The sequence below is a fragment of the Somniosus microcephalus genome, chromosome 31 (genome assembly GCF_052327205.1).
Source record: "Somniosus microcephalus isolate GS21.2 chromosome 31, FLI_Smic_1.0, whole genome shotgun sequence".
NCBI classification, from domain to species: Eukaryota; Metazoa; Chordata; class Chondrichthyes; order Squaliformes; family Somniosidae; genus Somniosus; species Somniosus microcephalus.
This window is the reverse complement of record NC_141017.1, coordinates 33,072,190-33,095,186: the sequence shown is the minus strand read 5'-3', so window position 1 is coordinate 33,095,186 and position 22,997 is coordinate 33,072,190. Positions and strand designations below refer to the sequence as shown.

Genomic DNA, 22,997 nt, shown 5'->3' with positions numbered 1-22,997 from the left:
AATGTGACAAGAAACAATTATTAGCAAGCCATTAAATTTCACAATCATTATAACATTATCCAGGTTATCTTGCTTACAGCATAACAGACTGCACTAATTTAATTCCAGAATAAGCAAATACTGTAAAGTCCAATTGAGGCCCAACCAGTTAAATCCATTCATAACCTGTCTCTGAACACATTTTCTGTCTTCATGATGACAGGAAAATACAAATTTAAATGCTATTTCAAGATAGTTTGTGCAATTGTGAACTCATCCTTTCCACTACTATTGTACCCTTTATGCTATATATTTCAAAGTGATGTTGCACCAAATCCAAAAAGGAGTCTGAGAACACTTTAAATCTCTCGCAGCCCATCAAGCATTGAGTTATGATGCACATAACATGCAGTACCACCTAGGCGTGGCTTTGCATGACTTGGAAATGCTCAGAACTGTTATCTTGTTCTAGTTGACACTAGGGGCAGTGTGGCTACAGCAAAATCAGTCGGGGAAACACAGCATGAGGCTGCAATAAAGTATGCATGGATGCATATACCATTCATATGGATGCAAAGAACTTCAAAAGACCTCCTCTGCTTGATATCAATGTGCGATTCTAGGAAAACCAACTAAACTTTCTGCCGAACTTTCATGAAATTGTACTCTGAAACCTTTAAGATTAGTATAAAGGTATTGCAATCCAAAATTAAGAAATACAACCAATGATGCACTGCAGATTTCTATTTCTGAACCAGGAGTGAGATTGTCCAATGAGTTAATCAAATTGTTTTTGTTATAAATCTCATCATCAAGAAACTACTTATGAAATAACGCTGGACGGCCAGCTGGTGGCGCCGTCCAAGGAGTATAAATACGCGGGCGTGGGCCCAGCTTTCCAGGGACATTTTGTAAGACAAGGAACTAGTGAAGTACAACTAGCCCTCCATGTTCTGAATCAAGTTGATTAAAGCCTTGCTTTATACTCAAACCAAGTGCGTAGTGAGTTTTATTACGTCAGTTTTGTACTGTAGAATCAATTACACACAAATTTCACGTTAAAAACCAGATGCATTTTGAGAAAAAGGCATCTTTCATCACACCAATCTTCAGGAAAACTGAACCCAAGTACCCAAGGTCAAAAAACAATGGAAGTAAAATTCCCACCATTGCTAACTTTTTCAAGAAAGTAGGCACGAGTAAATCATAAAGGAATACCATTTACTCACATCTACATTTTTATTAAAATTAACTAAGACAAGAATTTCATTCCCAATATGAAAACCTACTGCATCATTTAATGCCTTTTGCATTCGCCACTGTTGTGAAAAAGTTCTGAACTACGAACTGCTAAGTCAATGAACAATGAAGGAAATCTTTCGACAATATGCTTCGGCACTAAGTTCCAATTGTACTACATTGTTTCTTTTGTGTCAATTATTTGTACTTACTTCACAACCTCGGGTACTTTAAAGGTGTTCCCTGTAATGCCGGTAGCATCTTTGGCATAGACTTCAGTCCTATCCACAACAATATCTTGTGGATTCTGAAAGAAAAATTCATTGTGAAAAAGAAGAAAGAATTGCATTTATATAGCGCCTTTCACGACTACCGGATGTCCCAAAGCGCTTTACAACCAATGAGTCAGTTTTAAAGTTTAGTCACTCTTGCAATGTAGGAAACGCAGCAGCCAATTTGCCAAGCTCCCACAAACAGTAAGGTGATAATGACCCGAGAGAATTTTGTGTTGCTCAAGATTAGATTGATGGATGAGGGAAAGGGGGTTGAAGGAATATGGGAACAGGATGGGTAAATGTTAATAGAACTATCTGCTCGTGCAAAGTGTAAATGCCAACAAGTACTAATTGGGACAAATGGCCTATTTTTGTGTTGTAACTTCTATGTATACCTGGGTTGGAAGTCACGTAATAACAGGGCAGTATTCCAGGGAGAAAGCATACCTGTCTTGTGCTTCGCCACTTCCATGACTCCCGTCCAGGAGGAGTGACGACTTGGACAAGATTGAATAGGGGAATAATTGAGTATCGCCAGTTTTGGGGCGTTAATATCGGTCAGGAGCAAAGTTTAGCACCTGGCGCTAATTATCACTTCCCAACTGCAAAATTAGCCTCTATCGCCCTTGGAGGTGATTTGAGCGCAAAATCAGGCACTGCACACCTCTCTTAAGATGCAAACGTCGGGGAGTGAGGCGCTATCTCAGAACGCTACCGAAGCTCAGGCGATGTCCGTTACCATGGAAGCCAGACAGACTGGCGCCATCCAATTCTTAAAGAGAAGGGGCCATCTTGCTGGCCAGCCACACACTGCTCATTGCAGCCTTGAATCTCGGCCTGGAGTGACCTCAAAAGCAATTGTGTGGGAAGCACTATTGGATAGGCCCAGGGAAAGAGCTCGGCGCTTAGGAACCTCAAAAGTGGTGCTGAGGGCTGAAACTCCTAAGGACAGCGTTAAATCTCTCCAGACATCTCTCTCCCTCTCAACTTGCTTGTACCAAAATTTTGCCGACAAGATAAGGCAGGAAGCGCCCACCTTTAAATAACGCTGCCCCAGCCTCTTCACGACTTGAAAATGTTCCTCTCTACCTGTCGTTCCTAGCGGCAGGCGCTAAGGCAGGGGGCGCAACTCAATATTCGGTCCGGGGTGCTACCGGGACGTTGCACGCTCGACTGACATCACAATCTGTGGGCACAGGAGATTGTGGTGGTAGTGTTTAGCGCCGCCGCAAAACGACTGGTCAATTTCACGAGCGGCGCTAAAATCGCAGCGATCGAGCGTTAATTTCCTAGCGCCCCGTTAATGCCGCAGGGGTTTGCAAGTGCCCCTGGGATCACGTGCGCCAGGCGAACCAATCAAAGAAGGAAATCCCCCTTCATACTTTTGACAGGTCTGCAACGCCGGACCTGGACAGAAACTTCATCCCACATCCCTCCAGCAAAGCCACCAGGACGGCGTTGCACGGAAGGTTACCACTGCGCCGCCTTTCTCCATGCCCCCCAGAACAATTTCTCTCGGTTAGCTTTGCGGCTATTTCCAGGAGCCGTTAACTGCAGTTGGCAGTAACACCGGCAACTTTGCTGGCAACTTTGCTGGCGAACATGAATTTTCCCCCCCAAGGTATGTAGAGCAGAAAAACTGGCAGAGGGTTTATTTAAGCTTTTGTGATTGAAATTTATAACTACAGATCCTTCATCACTTGCTTCTGGTTCTTTTTATTCTAATTTTCTCTGCTCTCTCCTGAAGACCTTGACTCACGCTAGGGTCCCATTCCACAAGCACCCTCTGGTAGCTCACACAAGTGGTCATTCTTCCTGTGTCAGCATAGATAGTGAACATTGCCAGACCACTCACCATGGTGGCTTAATATTGTTCTTACACAATTAATTGGCCCAGAAATTCGGGTCTCCACGGGTGAGTACGCACGGGGTACTCACCCGTAAGCCCAATGGAAGTGCCGGTTTCCTGCATGCACTGCGCATGCGCGGGAAACCGGCACTTCCGTTCCCCTGAACGAAGGGGTTCAGAGGTCGAATGCGTGCGCAGGAGAGGCTGCGCGTGCGCATCGAACTTAGGTTTTTTTTGAGGTTTTCCCGGGAGGGTAAGTCTGCAGGAGTTACACATTTAAAAAGCAGGCGTAAGGCCTGCTTTTAACAAGGTAAGTGGTGAATTAATTAAAATTAAAACATTTTTTCCACAGGTTTATTATTTTTAAATACTTTAAAGAAAGGTAAGTTTATTTTTAGCCCCGTTAGAAAATAAAATTATTTTCTTCAAAAATTTAAATTATTGTTTAAAATAGTTATTTCATGTAATTTATAGTTTATTTAAAAAATGTGATTTAAAAAAAAAAGATATTTGAAGATTTAATAATGTTATGGGGCCCGTAGTATTTCTAAGTTTTGACAGGTCTTCCTGTCAGACTTATGAATGGAGCATTCCCTGCTCCGATTGGCTCCCCATGGCCCACGTGATCCCAGGGGACGCTTGGAACTAACTGCGCCCCTGGGATATGCAAGCATTGTGCGCCGGCAGTTGGAGGAGGCCCAGGATCGGAATCGCATGCTCAACGGCCGGCGCGCTAGGTAAGTGCAGGTCGGGGGCTTGCACCCGCGGGAAGCCCCCGACCCGAATTTCTGGGCCAATATCCATACTCATGAATAAATAGCAGGGATCATTGGACAACAATCCTCTCCTCCAGCCCAACAACCCTCTGACATCTCTATGCTCCTCCAATTCTGGCCTCTTGCACATCCTCCATTTTAGTTGCTCCACCATTGGCGGTTGTGCCTTCAACTGATAAGTTGCGGAATTCCCTCCCTAAACCTCTCCGTCTCTCTATCTCTCTCGTCTTCTTTAAGACGCTCCTTAAAACCTACCTCGTCGCCTGTCCTAATATCACCTTTATCTGGTTCGGTGTCATGTTTTATTTGATTACGCTCCTGTGAAGCGCTTTGGGACGTTTTACTAAGTTAAAGGCGCTGTATAGAAACATAGAAACATAGAAGGTAGGAGCAGGAGTAGGCCATTCGGCCCCTCGAGCCTGCTCTGCCATTCAATGAGATCATGGCTGATCAACGCAAGGTGATGTTGGTGCTGCTGTGATCCTGGTTGAGATCAGATAATTCAGCACTGTACAGGGATTGAAACAGGCACCTTCGAACCTGTACGTTCCAGTTCCATTCTGGATGGTAACTTTACAAACTGAGCCACCGAGGGTGCTCCAAATTTCAATGCATTATGAATGTGTCAAAAAGATCTTACTTTGTTTGTAAGATATAAATGTGTACATTACCATAAATTCAACAATTGCATTTCTTTTGATTGGCATCAGCTCATTGCTTACGGTGAGCAAGCGGTAAAGCACTGAAGAAAGAAGAAGGGAACAATGATTAATCTACACTATATGCTTTCACCATAAACTTACATACATTTTTACTCATCTATATATATAAATAAAAATAAAGCAGTTGGTTTGTCTGTCTGTCTGTCTGTCTGTCCGCTATACACTCAAAAGTTATAGAGCATATCTACACATATGTTATATCAAAAGAAAGGTTATGATCAGGGGAGTGTCATAGGCATATTTACTTTTTGGCCAGACAAAAATTATTCGGACAGTATACAAAAAATGTTCAAAAATCCGCTCATTAGCAGTTGTTTTTCCCCTGCTTTTCCTCAACAGCGACCGGGGCAGCTGCGTCGGTCCGCCGGAGCACGAGGTGAGTTGGGGTCACTCGGGCCGGGCCTCACAACCGCTCGGCCCGAGACACAGAGCGGGGGAGCGGCAGCGGGCGGCCGTCAACCGCACAGCCCGAGACACAGAGCGGGGCAGCGGCAGCGGGCGGCCGTCAACCACGCGGCCCGACACACAGAGCGGAGGAGCGGCAGCGGCCAGCCGTCAACCGCGTGGCCCTCTAAACTGCCCTGGCAATGCCGGGCCCCCCCAGCTAGTGTATTATAAAACACTAGACATTACAAACCAGACACATTTACACAATAAATCATTTTACATATATAGCCATGTGTGAGGCCTGCCATTGATATTGTCAAAAAACAACAGAAAATGCTGGAAAAACTCAGCAGGCCAAGCAACATCCGTGGAGAGAAAATAGAGTCAACGTTTTGGGTCAAACCCTTTGTCAAGACTGGAAAAGCACAGGAAATGAAATAGATTAAGAGGCCAGGCTGGGAGAGAACAAAAGAGAAGTGAAGAGACATTAAGAGGTATTCAAAACGAGACGAGATGGTGATAGGACTAGTGGAGACAAAAGACTGCTCTAGATTAGGTGTTAAATGCGCTGGCAGAATGGGAGACAGCTGCCAGGTGGGAGAGAGAAAAAAAGGGGGGGAGGGCCAAAACAAAGGTGTGGATAAAAAATAAGTAAAAATGTAATGGGGGCCGAGGTTATGATCTGAAATTGTTGAACTCGATATTGAGTCCGGAAGGCTGTAAAGTGCCTAATCGGAAGATGAGGTGCTGTTCCTCGAGCTTACGCTGAGCTTCCGTGGAACAATGCAAGAGCCCGAGTACAGTGAGGTCTGAGTGGGAATGGGGCGGTGAATTGGAATGACAGGCGACCGGAAGCTCGGGGGTCACCCTTACGGACTGAACGGAGGTGTTCCGCAAAGTGGTCACCCAATCTGCGTTTGGTCTCCCCAATTTATATTGTCAGTTGGCTGAAGGAAAAACAAATCATTGAAAATATATATGATGGAAACTTGGCGGTGCAGTGGCTTAGATACTAGTCTCTGAGACCTGGGTTCATATTCAGTCCAGAGTGATAGGGGGAAAGTTCCTGCAAGATGTATGGTTGCTAAGCAACATGAGTTGGGGTAGCCTCAAACTAGTTGATAACCCACCTGGGCCCTTGCACTATCCGCAGCCATCTGTCAGAACCTGATTTCTGCTGCAATCTTCAAAATTCAAAAAAAATGCCTGGATGTCCCCTCTCCCTATCGCCTCTGTACTGTGCTTCCTCTGTGAAGCCCATAGCATACAGGAACGCAGGCAAAATATATAAATAAATGAGCGATCCTCACAAAATCGAACAAGATGTCCTTGGGATGCAAGAATCGTTCATATCCTACAAGACCCAGCAGCATTGGGAAAATCACTTAGATTCTTCACAGGACTTGATATTACAAACATTTTCCTCACACATAGTGGATTTTAAGTCTGTGTACGTGCACACACGCACACGTGCTTATCAAGGTGAGCAAATACTGTTCCTAATTTGGCACAATTTCACAGTCTGACTCAGGGAGGCTAATGGAAAAAATACCACACCGGTGCAGTAGAGACTGAGGTTGGGCTGAGATATGCTGTTGGGGTAGTATAGAGGATCTGGCTGTACTATACATGACTTGGGAGTGTTAAATGCAGAAACTGTGGGGGGGGGATCTCCCTCCCCCCACCCCGCGATGCTCGAGTTCGGCCCGCTGTTCTCTCCCTCCCCCCCCCCAAATGCTGGCCCCCGATGTTCTCTACCCCCCTCCCAATGTTGGCCCCCAATGTTCTCTCCACAACCCCCCCCAATGCTGGCCCTGATGTTCTCTCCACCCCCCTCCCAATGCTGACCCTGATGTTCTCTCCGCTCCCCCTCCCAATGCTGGCCCCCGATGTTCTCTCCCCCCTCCAATGCTGGCCCCCGATGTTCTCTCCGCCCCCCCCCCAATGCTGGCCCCCGATGTTCTCTCCCCCCTCCAATGCTGGCCCCCGATGTTCTCTCCCCCTCCCCCCCACCATGCTGGCCCCCGATGTTCTCTCCCCCCCGCAACGCTGGTCCCCGATGTTCGCTCCCCCTCCCCCCCTCCCAATGCTGGCCCCCGATGTTCTCTCCCCCCCTCCCAATGCTGGCCCCCGATGTTCTCTCCCCCCCTCCCAATGCTGGCCCCCGATGTTCTCTCCACACCCCCCCCCCGCCAATGCTGGCCTTGATGTTCTCTCCCCCCCCTCCCAATGCTGGCCCTGATGTTCTCTCACCCCCCCCCCCAATGCTGGCCCCCGATGTTCTCTCCCCCCTCCCAATGCTGGCCCCTGATGTTCTCTCCCCTCCCCCCCAATGCTGGCCCCTGATGTTCTCTCCCCTCCCCCCCAATGCTGGCCCCTGATATTCTCTCCCCACTTCCCAATGCTGGCCCCTGATGTTCTCCCCCTCTCCCCCACCGCCCAGCTCCCCAACGAAGCTCAGGTTCGGTCCCCAATGTTCTCTCCCTCGCGATTCTCCGACCCAATGCCTCCTTCGCTCCCATCCATCCTCCTCCAGCCTCCGACTGCTCCCAGTCCTCAGCCGATCCCTCTCTCACTCCTCTCTGCAGCCCAGTGCCGCGGGCCTACCCGCCCGCAGCCAGCCAGCCTGCCTCTCCATCTGGCTATCTGCGGGTGGGAAACAAAGGCTTGAACTGCAAATCAGGCCCTGCCACTAAATTCGGCAGGGCATCCCGGAACCCCACTCTCCCAAACGCTTCCTAGCCCCGCTGCTCCCTGTGATGAAATATTCCATTCATCACTGCCTGTGACTGTGGTCGGTTTCAGTGTCATTTCCCTTCCCCCAGTCCTCATTGTATTGTTTATTGGAATGTGCTGGAATGTGCTGTGTGTGTAGGGCTCCGCCCATACCTGGCCCCTTTTGTAAGCGAGCTCAGTCTGGCCTCAGTCTCCAGAAGGAAGATATCTCTCTCTCTTACGTGTTACGTTCTAAGTTAATAAAAGCCTTGTTTTGTTTCGCTAACATCGAGTCTCGGAATTATTGAGGCACATCAATTTTATTAACTTATTTTTCAACACTATGGATCAACTCCTGAAACCCGAACGTTTGGATTTGGATCAACATGCTCCGGACGTATCAGCACGCTTCGGACACTGGTTTGAGTGTATGGAATTCTTCCTGGACAATTCCGCAGCCGTCAAAGACGCTACGGACGCTGCGAGGATGAGACTCGGAATTCTGCGGAATTGGGTAAGCCACCGGGTTCACCCCCTCATCCAAGACGCCGATACGTACCTGGCCGCCTGCGACATCTTAAAGGCGCATTACCAGCAGCCTACGAATGAGGTGTATGCTAGGCATCTGCTCGCTACTCGCGCACAGCGACCTGGGGAATCGGTGGAGGAGTTCCTAAGCACCCTGAAAATGCTTGGCAAAGACTGCAAGTGCCGAGATGTAAAAGCCGCAGTGTACACTGACGAGCTTGTTCACGATGCCTTCATCACAGGCCTCAGCTCCACTTACATCCGGCAAAGACTGCTGGAAAAAACGGGGTTGGACCTGAAACAGGCTGCGGACACCGCGCGATCCCTGGATGTGGCCCAGAGAAACTCGGACGCCTACTCTTCAGCCCGCGCCGTCCACGCCGCCACGTGTGCACCGAGGGCGCCGCCATCTTGGAAGGCATCTTCCCCGCCCGGCAGCCCGACACCGGCGGGGCCCCGCTCTCCCCCCAGAAGCCCTACGACAGCCGCGACGCGTCAGGGACCCAACTGCTACTTCTGCGGGCAGCCAAAACACACCAGAAACCTGTGCCCGGCGAAAGGCACCACCTGCTTTAAGTGCGGTAAGAAGGGGCACTTCGGGAAGGTGTGCAGAGGGAACCCCGCCGGAAAACCCGCCACCGCCGCGTGTGCGCCGTGGGAGCGGCCATCTTGGACGCCATCTTGCCCGACCTCGTGGGGTCCGCCATCTTATGAGCAGACAGCGTGGACGCCATCTTGTATCGATCAGGGCCCCACAGTGGCATCGGTCACAGTGGACCAGACCAGGCCGCACCCGCTATCCAAATCAATGGTGGACATCGAGGTAAACGGGTGCCGGGTTAAATGTTTAATTGACAGTGGAAGCACGGAGAGTTTTATCCACCCTGAACTGGCACAGCAACTCTCCCTAAAGGTGGTCCCTGCTCAGGGTACCATCTCTATGGCTGATAAAACCCAGACATCGACCATTCTGGGTTACTGCACGGTACAATTGGGCGTTAACGGAACTGTATACGATCATTTTAAAGTATTAATCATGAAGAACCTATGTGCGAGCGTGATCTTGGGCCTGGATTTCCAGTGCAACCACCAAAGCATCACGCTCAAGTACGGTGGGTCCCAGCCGCCCCTCACAGTGTGCGGTCTGGCTACCCTGAAGGTAAAGCCGCCTTCGCTATTCGCGAACCTTACCCCTAACTGCCGGCCAATAGCGACCAAAAGCAGGAGGTACAGCTGGGAGGACAGGCGGTTTATCGTGACCGAGGTAGACAGGCTCCTGAAAGAGCGCATTATTGAACGCAGCAACAGCCCGTGGCGCGCCCAAGTGGTAGTGGTAAGGGGTAGCGAGAAGAAACGGATGGTGATCGACTATAGTCAAACGATCAACAGGTACACCCAACTAGACGCCTACCCGCTACCCCACATATCAGAAATGGTGAACCAAATCGCCCAATACCGGGTGTTCTCCACCATCGACCTCAAGTCAGCGTACCACCAGCTCCCTATCAGACCAGAGGACCGCCCGTACACCGCCTTCGAGGCGAACGGACGCCTCTACCAATTCCTCAGAGCCCCCTTTGGGGTGACGAATGGGGTCTCGGTTTTTCAGAGGGAGATGGACCGCATGGTCGATGACCACCACTTGCAGGCAACCTTCCCCTACCTCGACAACGTCACCATCTGCGGCCACAATCAGCAGGATCACGACTCGAACCTCGAGAGGTTCCTGGAAACCGCACAAAAACTCAACCTCACCTACAACGAGGACAAGTGCGTTTTCAACACCACGCGCCTCTGCATACTAGGCAGCGTGGTGGAGAATGGGGAAATCGGACCAGACCCCAACCGATTGCGCCCCCTACGGGAGCTGCCCCTGCCCAACACTCCCAAAGCCCTGAAAAGGTGCCTGGGGTTATTTTCTTATTATTCCCAATGGGTCCCCAACTACTCCGACAAAGCCCGCCCCCTCTTGAAAGCATCCTCTTTTCCGCTCTCTGCTGAGGCCCACGCCGCCTTCAAAAGCATTAAGCAGGATATTGAGCGGGCCACGCTACAGGCAGTGGACGAGAACACTCCATTTCAAGTGGAAAGTGATGCGTCTGACTTCGCCTTGGCGGCCACCCTCAACCAGGCGGGGCGGCCCGTAGCTTTCTTCTCGAGGACCCTCCAAGGGCCCGAGATCAGACACTCCTCCGTGGAAAAGGAGGCCCAAGCCATCGTGGAGGCAGTGCGCCACTGGCGCCACTACCTAGCCGGCAAACGCTTCACCCTACTTACCGACCAGCGGTCGGTAGCGTTTATGTTCAATAATAAACAGAGGGGGAAGATTAAAAATGATAAGATTCTTAGGTGGTGGATCGAGCTCTCCACCTTCGAGTACGACATCATTTACCGGCCAGGGGCCCTTAACGAATCCCCTGACGCCCTCTCACGAGGGATGTGTGCCAGCGCCACCGGGGATCGGCTACAGACCCTCCACAACGACCTCTGCCACCCAGGGGTCACGCGGCTGTTCCACTTCATAAAGTCCCGTAACTTACCCTACTCGATTGAGGAAGTTCGGTCTCTGACCAGGAACTGCCGCACTTGCGCTGAGTGCAAGCCTCGGTTCTACCGCCCAGATAGAGCCCACTTAATCAAAGCTACACGGCCCTTTGAGCGGCTCAGCTTAGATTTCAAGGGCCCCCTCCCGTCCGTCGACCGCAATGTTTACTTCCTGAACATTGTGGACGAATACTCCCGGTTCCCATTCGCCTTCCCCTGCCCAGACATGACCAGCGCCACGGTCATTAAATGCCTCAACAGCCTGTTCTGCCTGTTCGGTATGCCGAGCTACATCCATACGGATAGGGAGGCGTCCTTCATGAGTGAAGAGCTACGCCAGTACATGCTGTCCAAGGGGATCGCCACGAGCCGTACCACCAGCTACAACCCCCGGGGTAACGGCCAAGTGGAGCGAGAGAACGGGACAGTATGGAAAGCAGTCACTCTAGCTCTAAGGACCAAGGGCCTCCCTATCTCCCGCTGGCAGGAAGTCCTCTCGGATGTGCGCCATTCGATACGGTCGCTATTGTGTATGGCCACTAATGCCATGCCTCATAAACGAATGTTTGCCTTTCCCCGGAAATCCACCTCAGGCGTATCCATGCCGTCATGGCTCTCCACCCCAGGTCCGGTACTCGTGCGAAGGCATGTGAGGGGCCACAAGACGGACCCTCTCGTGGAGCCAGTACACCTACTCCACGCCAACCCCCAATACGCATATGTCCGGCACGCCGACGGAAGGGAGGACACCGTGTCCATAAAAGACGTCGCCCCAGCCGGCATCGACAACAACCACGGCAATAGCAGCAACAACGATCACAGCAACTCTTACCCACCCACTACTCTTTCATCACCCCCGGAAGAACATCGACCAACGGCACCCCCACCAACTACCCCTTCAACAACCCTGGCGGCACCCCCGGCAGAGACCCAGGAGACTACTGGGGACACCCAGCCGACACCCGCGGCACCACAACAGCCACGTCGGTCGCAGAGGACTATCAAACCCCCGAACAGACTAAATCTATAGAAGGGGTGAATGTGATGAAATATTCCATTCATCACTGCCTGTGACTGTGGTCGGTTTCAGTGTCATTTCCCTTCCCCCAGTCCTCATTGTATTGTTTATTGGAATGTGCTGTGTGTGTAGGGCTCCGCCCATACCTGGCCCCTTTTGTAAGCTAGCTCAGTCTGGCCTCAGTCTCCAGAAGGAAGATACCTCTCTCTCTTACGTGTTACTTTCTAAGTTAATAAAAGCCTTGTTTTGTTTCGCTAACATCGAGTCTCGGAATTATTGAGGCACATCACTCCCAACCCGCCTCCCAACTAAAATTCCGGCCTGAATCCCTGAATTGGGAAGAGTTCCATTCTCCATTACCAACATCCTTCAACTTGATGACCTAAGGCCTCTTCACCAATTTTCCGCACCCCACCCATACAGCACTGTTATATGCCATAGTTACCAGTTTGAGTTGGTGTATAGATTGGTTTATCAGTCTGGATAAATATGTGTCCTGTTTGATATGAAATAAGGATGACTCTCTCCAAGGTAAATGCTGCCGATACTGCTTCCAACACCACATACTGGTTCAATCTGGTTTCTTTTCGAACTCTATCTGCAGGTATCTAGAAAGGAAACATAAAGCAAAATATAAAGCAAAGTAAGTGTAGTTATTATACGACCGGTCGCATTCCTCCCCTGCTTCCCCGTGGGCCATGGAAATTTCACAAGTCTTCACCGGTGAGCTGCCTGGTGATGCCCAGTAGGTGTCTGCAGCTCCCCGGTTTTCATGGTAATGAGGCCCAAAATCAGGTCGTCCTCAGGTCTTCCGTTCTAGCGCCGGAATCATTCCCTGTGCTGTGTTTCGACACCATGGTGTTCCCGTGACATTGCTGCTTTTGTCTTTCTTGGGATTGGGATTTGAGAGAGAGAGGGATACTGTCAAAATAAGCTTGGTGATTTGCTGCAGTGTAGGCAGGGCGCACTGCAGCCACAGCCCACGGGGGCAGGGGCGCTAATCAAGCAGAATGCTCTGACCGGGATGGTGTTGTGCTTAAGTGCAGCTGCAACCAATCAGGTGAGTGATGAGCATACCATCACGAATGTTCCCTCTAATTTTTCTTTGTGCGTGGTCCCTTTAAATTTACTGCGCAGTATCTTCCAGCAGCAACAGCTTGTGAGCAGTCTGCGCGGGACCTCCCGACTGTTGCATGGCCACTCGCCCGCGCACCTTAGGGGGAACATTGGCCCATCACACTCCTGACGTGAGCCTTGCAGGTGGTAGAGAAGTTTTGACGGCAATAGATTGGGAGAAGGGGAAGTGCAACGAGACCTGGGTGTCCTTGAACACCGGTCGCTGAAGGTAAGCATGCAGGTGCAGCAGGCAGTTAAGAAGGCAAATGGTATGTTGGCCTTCGTAGCAAGAGGGTTCGAGTACAGGAGCAAGGATGTCTTGCTGCAGTTGTACAGGGCCTTGGTGAGATCACACCTTGAGTATTGTGTGCAGTTTTGGTTGCCTTATCTGAGGAAGGATGTTCTTGCCATGGAGGGAGTGCAGCGAAGAGTCACCAGACTGATACCTGGGATGGCAGGAATGACGTATGAGGAGAGATTGGGTCGATTGGGCTTAGACTCGCTGGAGTTTAGAAGAATGAGAGGGGATCTCATTGAAACTTATAAAATTCTAACAGGACTGGACAGACTGGATGCTGGAAGGATGTTCCCGATGGTCAGGGAATCCAGAACCAAGGGTCACAGTCTAAGGATAAGGGGTAGGCCATTTAGGACAGAGATGAGGAGGAATTTCTTCACCCAGAGAGTGGTGAACCTGTGGAATTCTCTACCACAGAAGGCAGTAGAGGCCAATTCATTAAATATATTCAAGAAGGAGTTGGATATATTTCTTCAGGCTAAAGGGATCAAGGAATATGGGGAGAAGGCAGGGACAGGGTACTGAATTTGGATGATCAGCCATGATCTCATTGAATGGCGGAGCAGGCTCGAGGGGCCGAATGGCCTACTCCTGCTCCTATCTTCTATGTTTCTATGTTTGACTGTTTAGGAGGTGAGTCACTGAATGCAGAGTACTCAAGACTCTGCCCTTTTCCAGATATGATATAGTTAGTCCAGTTAAGGTTCTGGTCAATGGTGACGTCCATGATGTTGATGGTGGGCGATTCAGATATGGTGGTGCCATTGACGGTGCAGGGAGACAGCTGTTTTACTTCTCTTGCTGGAGGTGGTCATTACCTGCAGCTATGTGGCTGTAGGCGAAACCCTGCTATAAACTGGCATGGACTCCATCATTATCGAAGGAGTTGTGAATGGAGTTGAACACTCTAGAATTGTTAGCAAATAGCCCACTCCTGACCGTACAATACTTTTAAAAATATTAGTTCTTGGGATGTGTCCACCACTGGCAAGGCCATATCTATTGCCCATTTCTAGTTGGCATGGTACAGGAAACTCTCGATTTACCGGCACCTAAATAACCGGAAATCTCTATTAACCAGCAAAATGCAGGAGTAGGTTCAGGTAAGTTTTACTTCATATTAGTGGCCGTTCCTGGATCTGTGGCCCTGTAACCGGGGTTCCTGCAGCTGTTGCTATGCAACAGGGATGCCTGGATCTGTGGCCGGGGTTCCTGCAGCTGTTGCTATGCAACAGGGACGCCTGGATCTGTGGCCGTGTACGGGGCTCTCATACATTTTACTATACCTCTCTAATCCGGACTTTTTGATAAACCGGCACCACGCCGGTCCCGTCGATGCCGGCTAAAAAGAGTTTCCTGTAGTTCATAACTGGTGGACTTACTCGGCCATTTCAGAGGGCATTAAGAGTCAACCATGTAGCGTGGGACTAGAATTATGTTCGGGCCAGACCAGATAGGCGAAACAGGTTCCCTTCCCCGAGGACATTAGTGAATCAGTCAAATTTTTAGGACAATCCCGTATCTTTCATGGTCATTTATTACTGGTGTCAGACGCAAAACAACCAGATGGGTCCTCACTGGATCTTGAAACAAATCAGTGAAATCCTCGGCCACAGATCAGAACGTCAAGCATCTTGTGGAATGGTTCTGATTAGCAGCAGGATCCGAGTTCTGTGAGAAGGAGCAGGCTTATGATTGGCCTTTGATGGGAATCTCTGTAGCTGGAAGTCGTCCTATCTGGGATTTATCTGCTGTCGCCCAAGCCCAGTCAGTCAGTGTACAAGCAGCGGGGTCTATGCTGGTTTGATTCTGTCATGTAAGGAGTGAGAAAGTGTTTACAGGGATCTAAGTGCTTTGGCAAGACAGCTCAGGGAAGCATCTTTGTTATTCTGGCTTATCATGAAGGATAGAGAAGCTTGCAAATTTGTGTAAATAAACTGCTCGGCAATGACTACTGATTGGCAATGGCTACAAACAGTCTTGCTTGGCAGGAAGAAGAGCTAAAACTACGTCATCCTGTGATGGTTTTGCAACACAATTATGTGTTTCAACCTGACCTTACTCACCACACTGAATGGCCCAGATTTTTCTGAAGCGGGCCATCTTGCAGTATGCCCTGTTAGTTAGACTTTCTCAGCTCGAAAGTCTTTGCCCTGTAAGTTTCTGGAACTGTGAACTGAAAAAGGCACAGTGAGGACAATGGGGCATCTGGGACCTTGGTGAATGATGGGGCCAACAGTCTATATCCTTAAGCAATGAGAATTAAGGATTGAGAAAGAAACAAAGCAACAACTGAGAAGAAAATAGGGTCAATTAGAGTCAGATCAGGTGCAGAAAGAGAAATAAACAGGGAAAGATTGGACTGGGAGAGCGAGAAAAAATAGGCAGATAGGAAAAGTAAGAAAAAAATGTTAAAATGTAAAATTATCAATTTAAAAAATCTCTAACAACAATTTACTACCTCGAGGAACGAGACTCCACAGTTTAAATTGCTCATTTTCTGAGCTAGAGAGGTTGAGTTGCATTGCAGGAACATAAATCTCATAATTAAAAAGGTACGCACGTTGTTAAGTTCCAGCCCTAACTTCCTGCAGCAAGTTAAATTGGCAATTAATGTGTAAACGCAGCTATTTCACGAAACTCACGGGGAAGTTGAGGGCGAGCTGATGTTTTTGTAAGGTTAACGGTGGAGCAGCGCAAATCGTCCAGAAACTTGTGGAGATTCGCAAATCACGAGGTGTCTCATCCATGCCATAAGCTGCTGGACAATTTACACATGAATAACGGTGGGTGCCATTAAAACGCCGTTATTTTGGCAGCCAAATCTGGGCCATTGTTTGCTATTCTGAACAAAGACTGCTACTTTGGAGAGCTGTCGAATAACTGAGCTAGCTGTTTTAAGTGCTTAACTTTTCAGTCCAATTACCTTAATAGTCACAGAAGCTTGATAGTTGTTTTGTGATGACAAAATTGCATTGGTTTTAAATATTAAGCTGCTTTTGTCTGGGAAATATTGCAAACGAATGTCAACGTTTAAGTCATTGTTGATACCGTGGGCTTCCACAACTGCAGTTTCATCGCCTTCAATTCGCAAAACACTTGGAACAGTCAGTACATATCTGTCAGAATAATTAAACAAATTAACATTTAGTCCATAGCAATGATTAAGGTGCCCTAGTAGAAACATACCCTGATGATTCTGGGATCAGTTTAGCAGACAGATGAGCTACATACACGTTCCCCAAACTCAAATCTTTTGGTCCTCCAACCAATCATTACGGAGAAGAAATCTCCATTACCTCCGCTAGAGAGAATTAAATAAATTTAGAAAAGTGAAACAAGATTGGTGGAATCTATAATGAGAATCGATACATTGCTTGTTTAATTGAGGTTTGGCACCATTACTTCTGAGCCTCAGTAACAGGATCCCCAAATCTCAGCCCAGATCCTTTGCTCTTAAAGCCAACTGAGACTAAACAGGCACTGGGACCATATAGGACATAAGAACAGAAGTAGGCCATGATTCAGCCCCTTGAGCCTGTTCTGCCATTCAATTAGATCATGGCTGACCTTTACCTCAACTCTATTTACCCGCCTGTTTTCCATACCCCTCGACACCCTTACCCATAAAAAAATCTATTGATCTCAGTCTTGAAAATTTCAATTAACCAAACATCTGCTAGGAGCCAGAAGCAATCCTGATCACGTGCTCCAGTACTGGATGGGTGAGAGGCACCATCTGCAGTGTGGGATCATGTTCAGAATAAACAACTTTCTCTGTGGTTGCTGCTTTTGTTTCAGACCAAATTGGAATGCCGGTAAAGAACTCGGACCAGGATTGTCCTCCCAGCTGTGGTGTTCCAGCGGGTGGTGAATTCCGCTCACCCTTCCATCAGCACCGGAACCAGGAAACTTGCTTCAGTTTCATCCCGGATGCACGACGGGGCCCAGCAGGATCCCCGCTGTCAAGAAGCAACCCGCAATTACCTGGCCACGAAATCCCAGCGGGACAGCCACTGCAACATCACAAGAGGCAGCCGCGCAGCTAAAGGGGCAAAAGTACCCGCTAACCACCACCCCCCCCCCCACCCCGCCAGTTCAGAACATTGGCATCCTGGTAGACTTCAGCAGAGACTGAGGCTTGTTTCCACATGTGCTGACGACACCAAGCTCTACCTCGCCACCGGCTCTCTCGAACCCTCCACTGGATGTAAATTGTCAGACTGGTTCTCCAACGTCCAGTACTGGATGCGAAGAAATTTCCTCCAACTAAATATTGGGAAGACCGAAGCCATTGGGCTGGATTTTGTGAATGGAGGCGAGTTGGAGGCGGGACAACCGCTTGTCGTGTCAATGTCCCGCCTCCATCCTCGCCTGACCAACCAGAGGGATTTTCCCCTGATTGAGCTTGTTAAGCCCGCCATGCAGGCTCAGCCAGACAATTAGGGAGGAAGTCACTGACAGATCACGTCAACGTCAGACTGTCTGTATGTGAAAAGGAAAAGACTGGCGAAGGTAAATGTAGGTCCTTTACACTCAGAGACGGGAGAATTTATCATGGGGAATGAGGAAATGGCGGAGAAATTAAATAAATACTTTGTTTCTGTCTCCATGGAGGAAGACACAAAAAACCTCACAAACCAAGGGTGTGGCAAGAATGAGGAACTTAAAGAAATTATTATTAGTAAAAAAACAGTACTAGCAAAATTAATGGGACTAAAAGTCGATAAATCTCAAGGACCGGATGACTTACATCCTTGGGTTTTGAAAGAGGTGGCCATTGGGATAGTGGACGCATTGGTTGTCATCTTCCAAAATTCTATAGATTCTGGAATGGTTCCTGCAGATTGGAGGATAGCAAATGTAACCCCGCTATTTAAGAAAGGAGGGAGAGAGAAAACGGGGAACTACAGACCTGTTAGCCTCACATCAGTAGTTGGGAAAATGCTGGAATCTATTATAAAGGATGCAATAACTGGGCACTTAGAAACTAATAGTAAGATTGGGCAGAGTCAACGTGGATTTATGAAAGGGCTGTGACTAGTGGGGTACCGCAAGGATCGGTGCTTGGGCCCCAGCTATTCACAATCTATATCAATGGTTTGGATGAGGGGACTAAATGTAACATTTCCAAATTTTCTGATGACACAAAGCTAGGTGGCAGTGGCAGTTGCGAAGAGGATGTGAAGAGGCTTCATGGGGATCTCGACAGGCTCAGTGAGTGGGCGAGAACATGGCAGATGGAATATAATGTGCATAAATGTGAAGTTATCCACTTTGGTAGAAAAACAGAAAGGCAGAGTATTTCCTAAATGATGAAAGATTGGGGAATGCAGATGCTCTAAGGGACCTGGGTGTCCTTGTACATGAGCCACTGAAAGTGAATGTGAAGGTGCAGCAAGCCATTAGAAAGGTAAATGGTATGCTGGCCTTCATGACAAGAGGATTTGAGTACAGGAGTAAAGTAGTCTTACTCCAATTATATAGGGTCTTGGTGAGACCACACCTGGAGTACTATGTACAATTTTGGTCTCCTTCCCTAAGGAAGGATATACTTGCCATAGAGGGAGTGCAACGAAGGTTCATGAGATTGATTCCTGGGATGGCGGGACTGTCGTATGAGAAGAGATTGAGTAAACTAGGCTTGTATTCTCTTGAATTCAGCAGAATGGGAGGGGATCTCATTGAAGCATACAAAATTATTACAGGGCTTGATAGGGTGGATGCTGGGAGAATGTTTCCCTTGGCTGGGGAGTCTAGAACCAGGGGCCACAGCCTCAGGATAAAGGGTAGGCCATTCAGGACTGAGATGAGAAGAAATTTCTTCACACAGAGGGTGGTGAATCTTTGGAATTCTCTACCCCAGAGGGCTGTGGAGGCTCAGTCATTGGGTATATTCAAAACAGAAGTCAAGAGATTTCTGACTAGTGAGGGTATCAAGGGATATGGCGATGGGGCCGGTGAATGGAGTTGAGGCAGAAGATCAACCATGATCTCATTGAATGGCGGAGCAGGCTCAAAGGGCCGAATGGTCAACTCCTGCTCCTATTTCTTATGTTCTTAAGACTTCTTGAAAGAAGAAATGTCAGCGTTTGACAGCTCTATGAAGCTGTCAAACACTGACATTCTCTTTAGTTTGATGAGTCCTTATGTTGAGGACTCATCAAACCTTTCAAATTTGTAAATTTCACATGGCTATTGGAACGGAGGTTCCAACAGCCAGTCTGTGAAATTGACAAGCAGGATGTCGGCTCTCCCGATCCACCGCGGCTAAAGGCTGTATGAAGAAAACAAGGTAAGTAAACATTTTTTTTTAACTTATCACTCACCTTGCATACTTACCACTCCACACTTGCACCCATCACTCACCTCTACACCTTACTTCCAGGTGCCTCCGACTGCCGCAGACCTCCTCCACGTCTCCTCCAACTCGGCGGGGTTCTCCGAGGTCAGGAAGCCTTCACCTGTGAAGGTAAAATGGCACTAATCCCTTTTTTCTGCCTGTTAACTACCTGTTAACAGGCAGTTGAAAGGATTAAATGCCTTTCCCGCCTCCAGGAGACGGGATCCAAAGCAACACATCTTCCCGTCTCCTGGCAAAAGGGCACAGAGGCGGGATTGGGGCGGTTTTGCCATCCGCCCCCACTTGCTCCGAGTTTACCGGCTGTCCCACCTCCATGCCCGCCTCCTCGGGGCTTGGAAAATCCAGCCCATTATCTTTGGTCCCCGCCAAAAACTCTGTTCCCTAGCTCCATCTCCATCCCAACTCCATCCCTCTCCCTGGCAAAAGTCTGAGGCTGAACCAGACTGTTTGACACAATGGTGTCGATGAGCTTCCGACTACATTTCAGCCCCATCACTAAGACCGCCTAGCTCCACCTCCAGAACATCGCCAGACTCCGTCCGTGCTCAGCTCATCTGCTGCTGAAACCCTCATCCATGCCTTTATGTCCTAACTTGCACCAAGTCCCGCTCACCCATCACCCCCTGTGCTCGCTGACCTCCATTGGCTCCCGGTTAGCAACGCCTCGATTTTCAAACCCCTCCATGGCCTCGCCCCCTCCCCATCTCTGTAATCTCCTAAAGCCCCACAACCCTCCGAGATATCTGCACTCCTCTAATTCTGACCTCTTGAGCATCCCCGATTTCAATCATTCCACCACTGGTGGCCATGCCTTCAGTTGCCGAGGCCCTAAGTCTGGAATTCCCTCCCTCAATCTCTCTGCCTCTCCATCTCTCGCTCCTCCTTTAAGACGCTCCTTAATACCTATCTCTTTGACCATGCTTTAGGTAATCTGCCCTAATATCTGCTTATCTGGCTCGGTGTCAAATTTTGTTTGAAAACACTCCTGTGAAGCACCTTGGGACGTTTTACTCCGTTAAAGGCGCTATATAAATACAAGTTGTTGCATAAAAAGTTAAGTGGAAGTCTGAATGGAAGGAAACGAGGCCATTACAAAAACACTTTTCTTCATTGGGGGAACCAAGGATCCATACTAGAGCTCCCTGGGGTTTACTCTCCCTGGCACCTTCTTTATGGCGGCTCCAGCAAGCCGCGGTAACTGGGGCAGCCTGGTGCATATTCCGGGGAGCCAAACTCCATGCCACCACCCCATTCACGTGCAGTAGGCAGGGAAAGGGCAGCCAACAGTGGTCTCAGCAGGAGAGGTGAGGTAGAAAAATCCCTGTTGAGGCGGTGAGGCAGCAATAGTCCTCACCGCTTCCATTTTCTATCGTTCGTGCCACAATCCCTCTAGATTTCAGGCAGAACCATGGAGGAGAATCTTGGCCTCAATGTCAATGCCAAGACATGAATTATCTCAAAGTTCAGCGCAAAATGACAACAATAGTTCTGAATGTTTCTAGACTCTGTGAGGGAGACGGAGCTCAGTCAGACCTTAAACAGAAACTGTCAGTTTAATCATTTTAATTTAACTTTAGCCAGAATACAGGAAACTTTCTGGTATCCGGCACTGACGGGACCGAGCTGGTGCCGGTCGATCAACACTGCCGGAGAAACGAGCGCTATAGTTAAAACATACGGAGCTCAGAGCTCCGTCTAAAGCAACAAACCCTGTTGCTTAGCAACAGCTTCAAAACAGTCGGCGCAGCTTGCAAGCGTCTCTGTAGCTAAGCAACAGCTTCAGCTAGACGCTTGCAGAGCCACAAATGGAGAAAAAAAGCAACTAAAAGTAAAAAAAGTTACCTGAACCGACTCCTGAATTTTGCCGGTGGATAGAGCGTTCCGGATATTTAACCTCCGTTTAAACGAAAGTTTCCTGTAATATGTTTTATAGTTAACTCAGTTAGCTATAGCTAAGGCACAAGTTCTTTTGTCTTTCTGTGTGCAGACTGTCATTACTGCGTTCAGCAGGGAAGTGGTTCCAGTTAGCGTTTGATGACAAAAATCATAGCATAGAATCCTAGAATGATATAGCACAGAAGGAGGCCATTCAGCCCATCGTATCGGTGCCGGCTCTATGAAAGAGCTATCCAATTAATCCCACTTCCCTGCTATTTCCCCATAGCCCTATAATTTTTTACCCTTCAAGTGTTCATCCAATTCCCTTTTGAAATTTATTATTGAATCTGCCTCCACCATCCGCTCAGGTGGTGCATTCCGTTACTCGCTGCGTAAAAAAAAATTCCTCATCTCACCTCTGGTTCTTTTGGCAATTACCTTAAATCTGTGTCCTCTGGTTACCAATCCTTTTGCCACTGGAAACACTTTCTCCTTATTACTCTATCAAAACCATTCACGACTTTGAACACCTCTATCATATCTCCCCTTAACCTTCTCTACTCTGAGGAGGACAATCCCAGTTTCTCTAGTCTTCCCACGTAACTGACGTCTTTCATCCCTGGTACCATTCTAGTAAATCTCCTCTGCACCCTCTGTAAGGCCTTGAAATCCTTCCTTTTACCAAAACACAATAGTACTCTACCTTTAAAATGAACTAGAAAGCCAATTACGAGAGTGATACATAAGAAACAGAGGGAAACATCCCACCTCATTTTCAGGATTACCTAAGGAAGCTGACTAATGTAAAAAGTTAGATGGACTGGAAAACAATGTATATTTAAATGTACAACAGGAACATTCTCTAATACAGTACTTACAGTTGAGTACATTGGGTCAGTGCAGGAAAAAACACCAACAGAGCAAATAACAGAGAGGTGTCCCTCATGGTGGCAGACTGCTTCACTGGGGCAACTTTTCCAAATAATATTATCGGTTTATATAAAAATCTAGCACAGATCTATTAATCTTTAACAATTGGAATATTTGTACTGCTGGTTGCTCTTAAAAAAAACAAATATTCACTGTCCGTACTTGTTTAATTAAGAGTTAATTTAAACCCATGGTTTGGCAGAAATCTGGGAAGAGCAGTCAGTTCCTGACATTTGATGGCTTTTTGCCTGGGATTTAGAGTTTGACCTTGGCAACCTAAGATAAGAAGCACAAACACGCCTTACAAAATACTGTTTTCCAAGTTTCGGGAGGAACACTTTTATGGCCGTTATACTGCACATTTTGTGTCAATACAATG

General features: G+C 48.3%; 1 protein-coding gene across 1 annotated transcript in view; it reads right to left on the bottom strand.

Annotated features, from left to right (window-relative positions):
• LOC147097721 (complement C3-like) overlaps positions 1-22,671 on the bottom strand; it is a 159,904-nt gene extending 137,233 nt beyond the window's left edge. The window contains exons 1-5 of the mRNA XM_085971754.1: positions 22,567-22,671; positions 16,373-16,565; positions 12,478-12,640; positions 4,790-4,860; positions 1,431-1,525 (exon numbers count right to left, since the gene is read on the bottom strand). Coding sequence (XP_085827880.1) covers positions 1,431-1,525; positions 4,790-4,860; positions 12,478-12,640; positions 16,373-16,565; positions 22,567-22,634 — 590 coding nt within the window. The 5' untranslated portion in view covers positions 22,635-22,671. The remainder of the gene's footprint in view (positions 1-1,430; positions 1,526-4,789; positions 4,861-12,477; positions 12,641-16,372; positions 16,566-22,566) is intronic.
• Between the last annotated feature and the right edge of the window lie 326 nt (positions 22,672-22,997).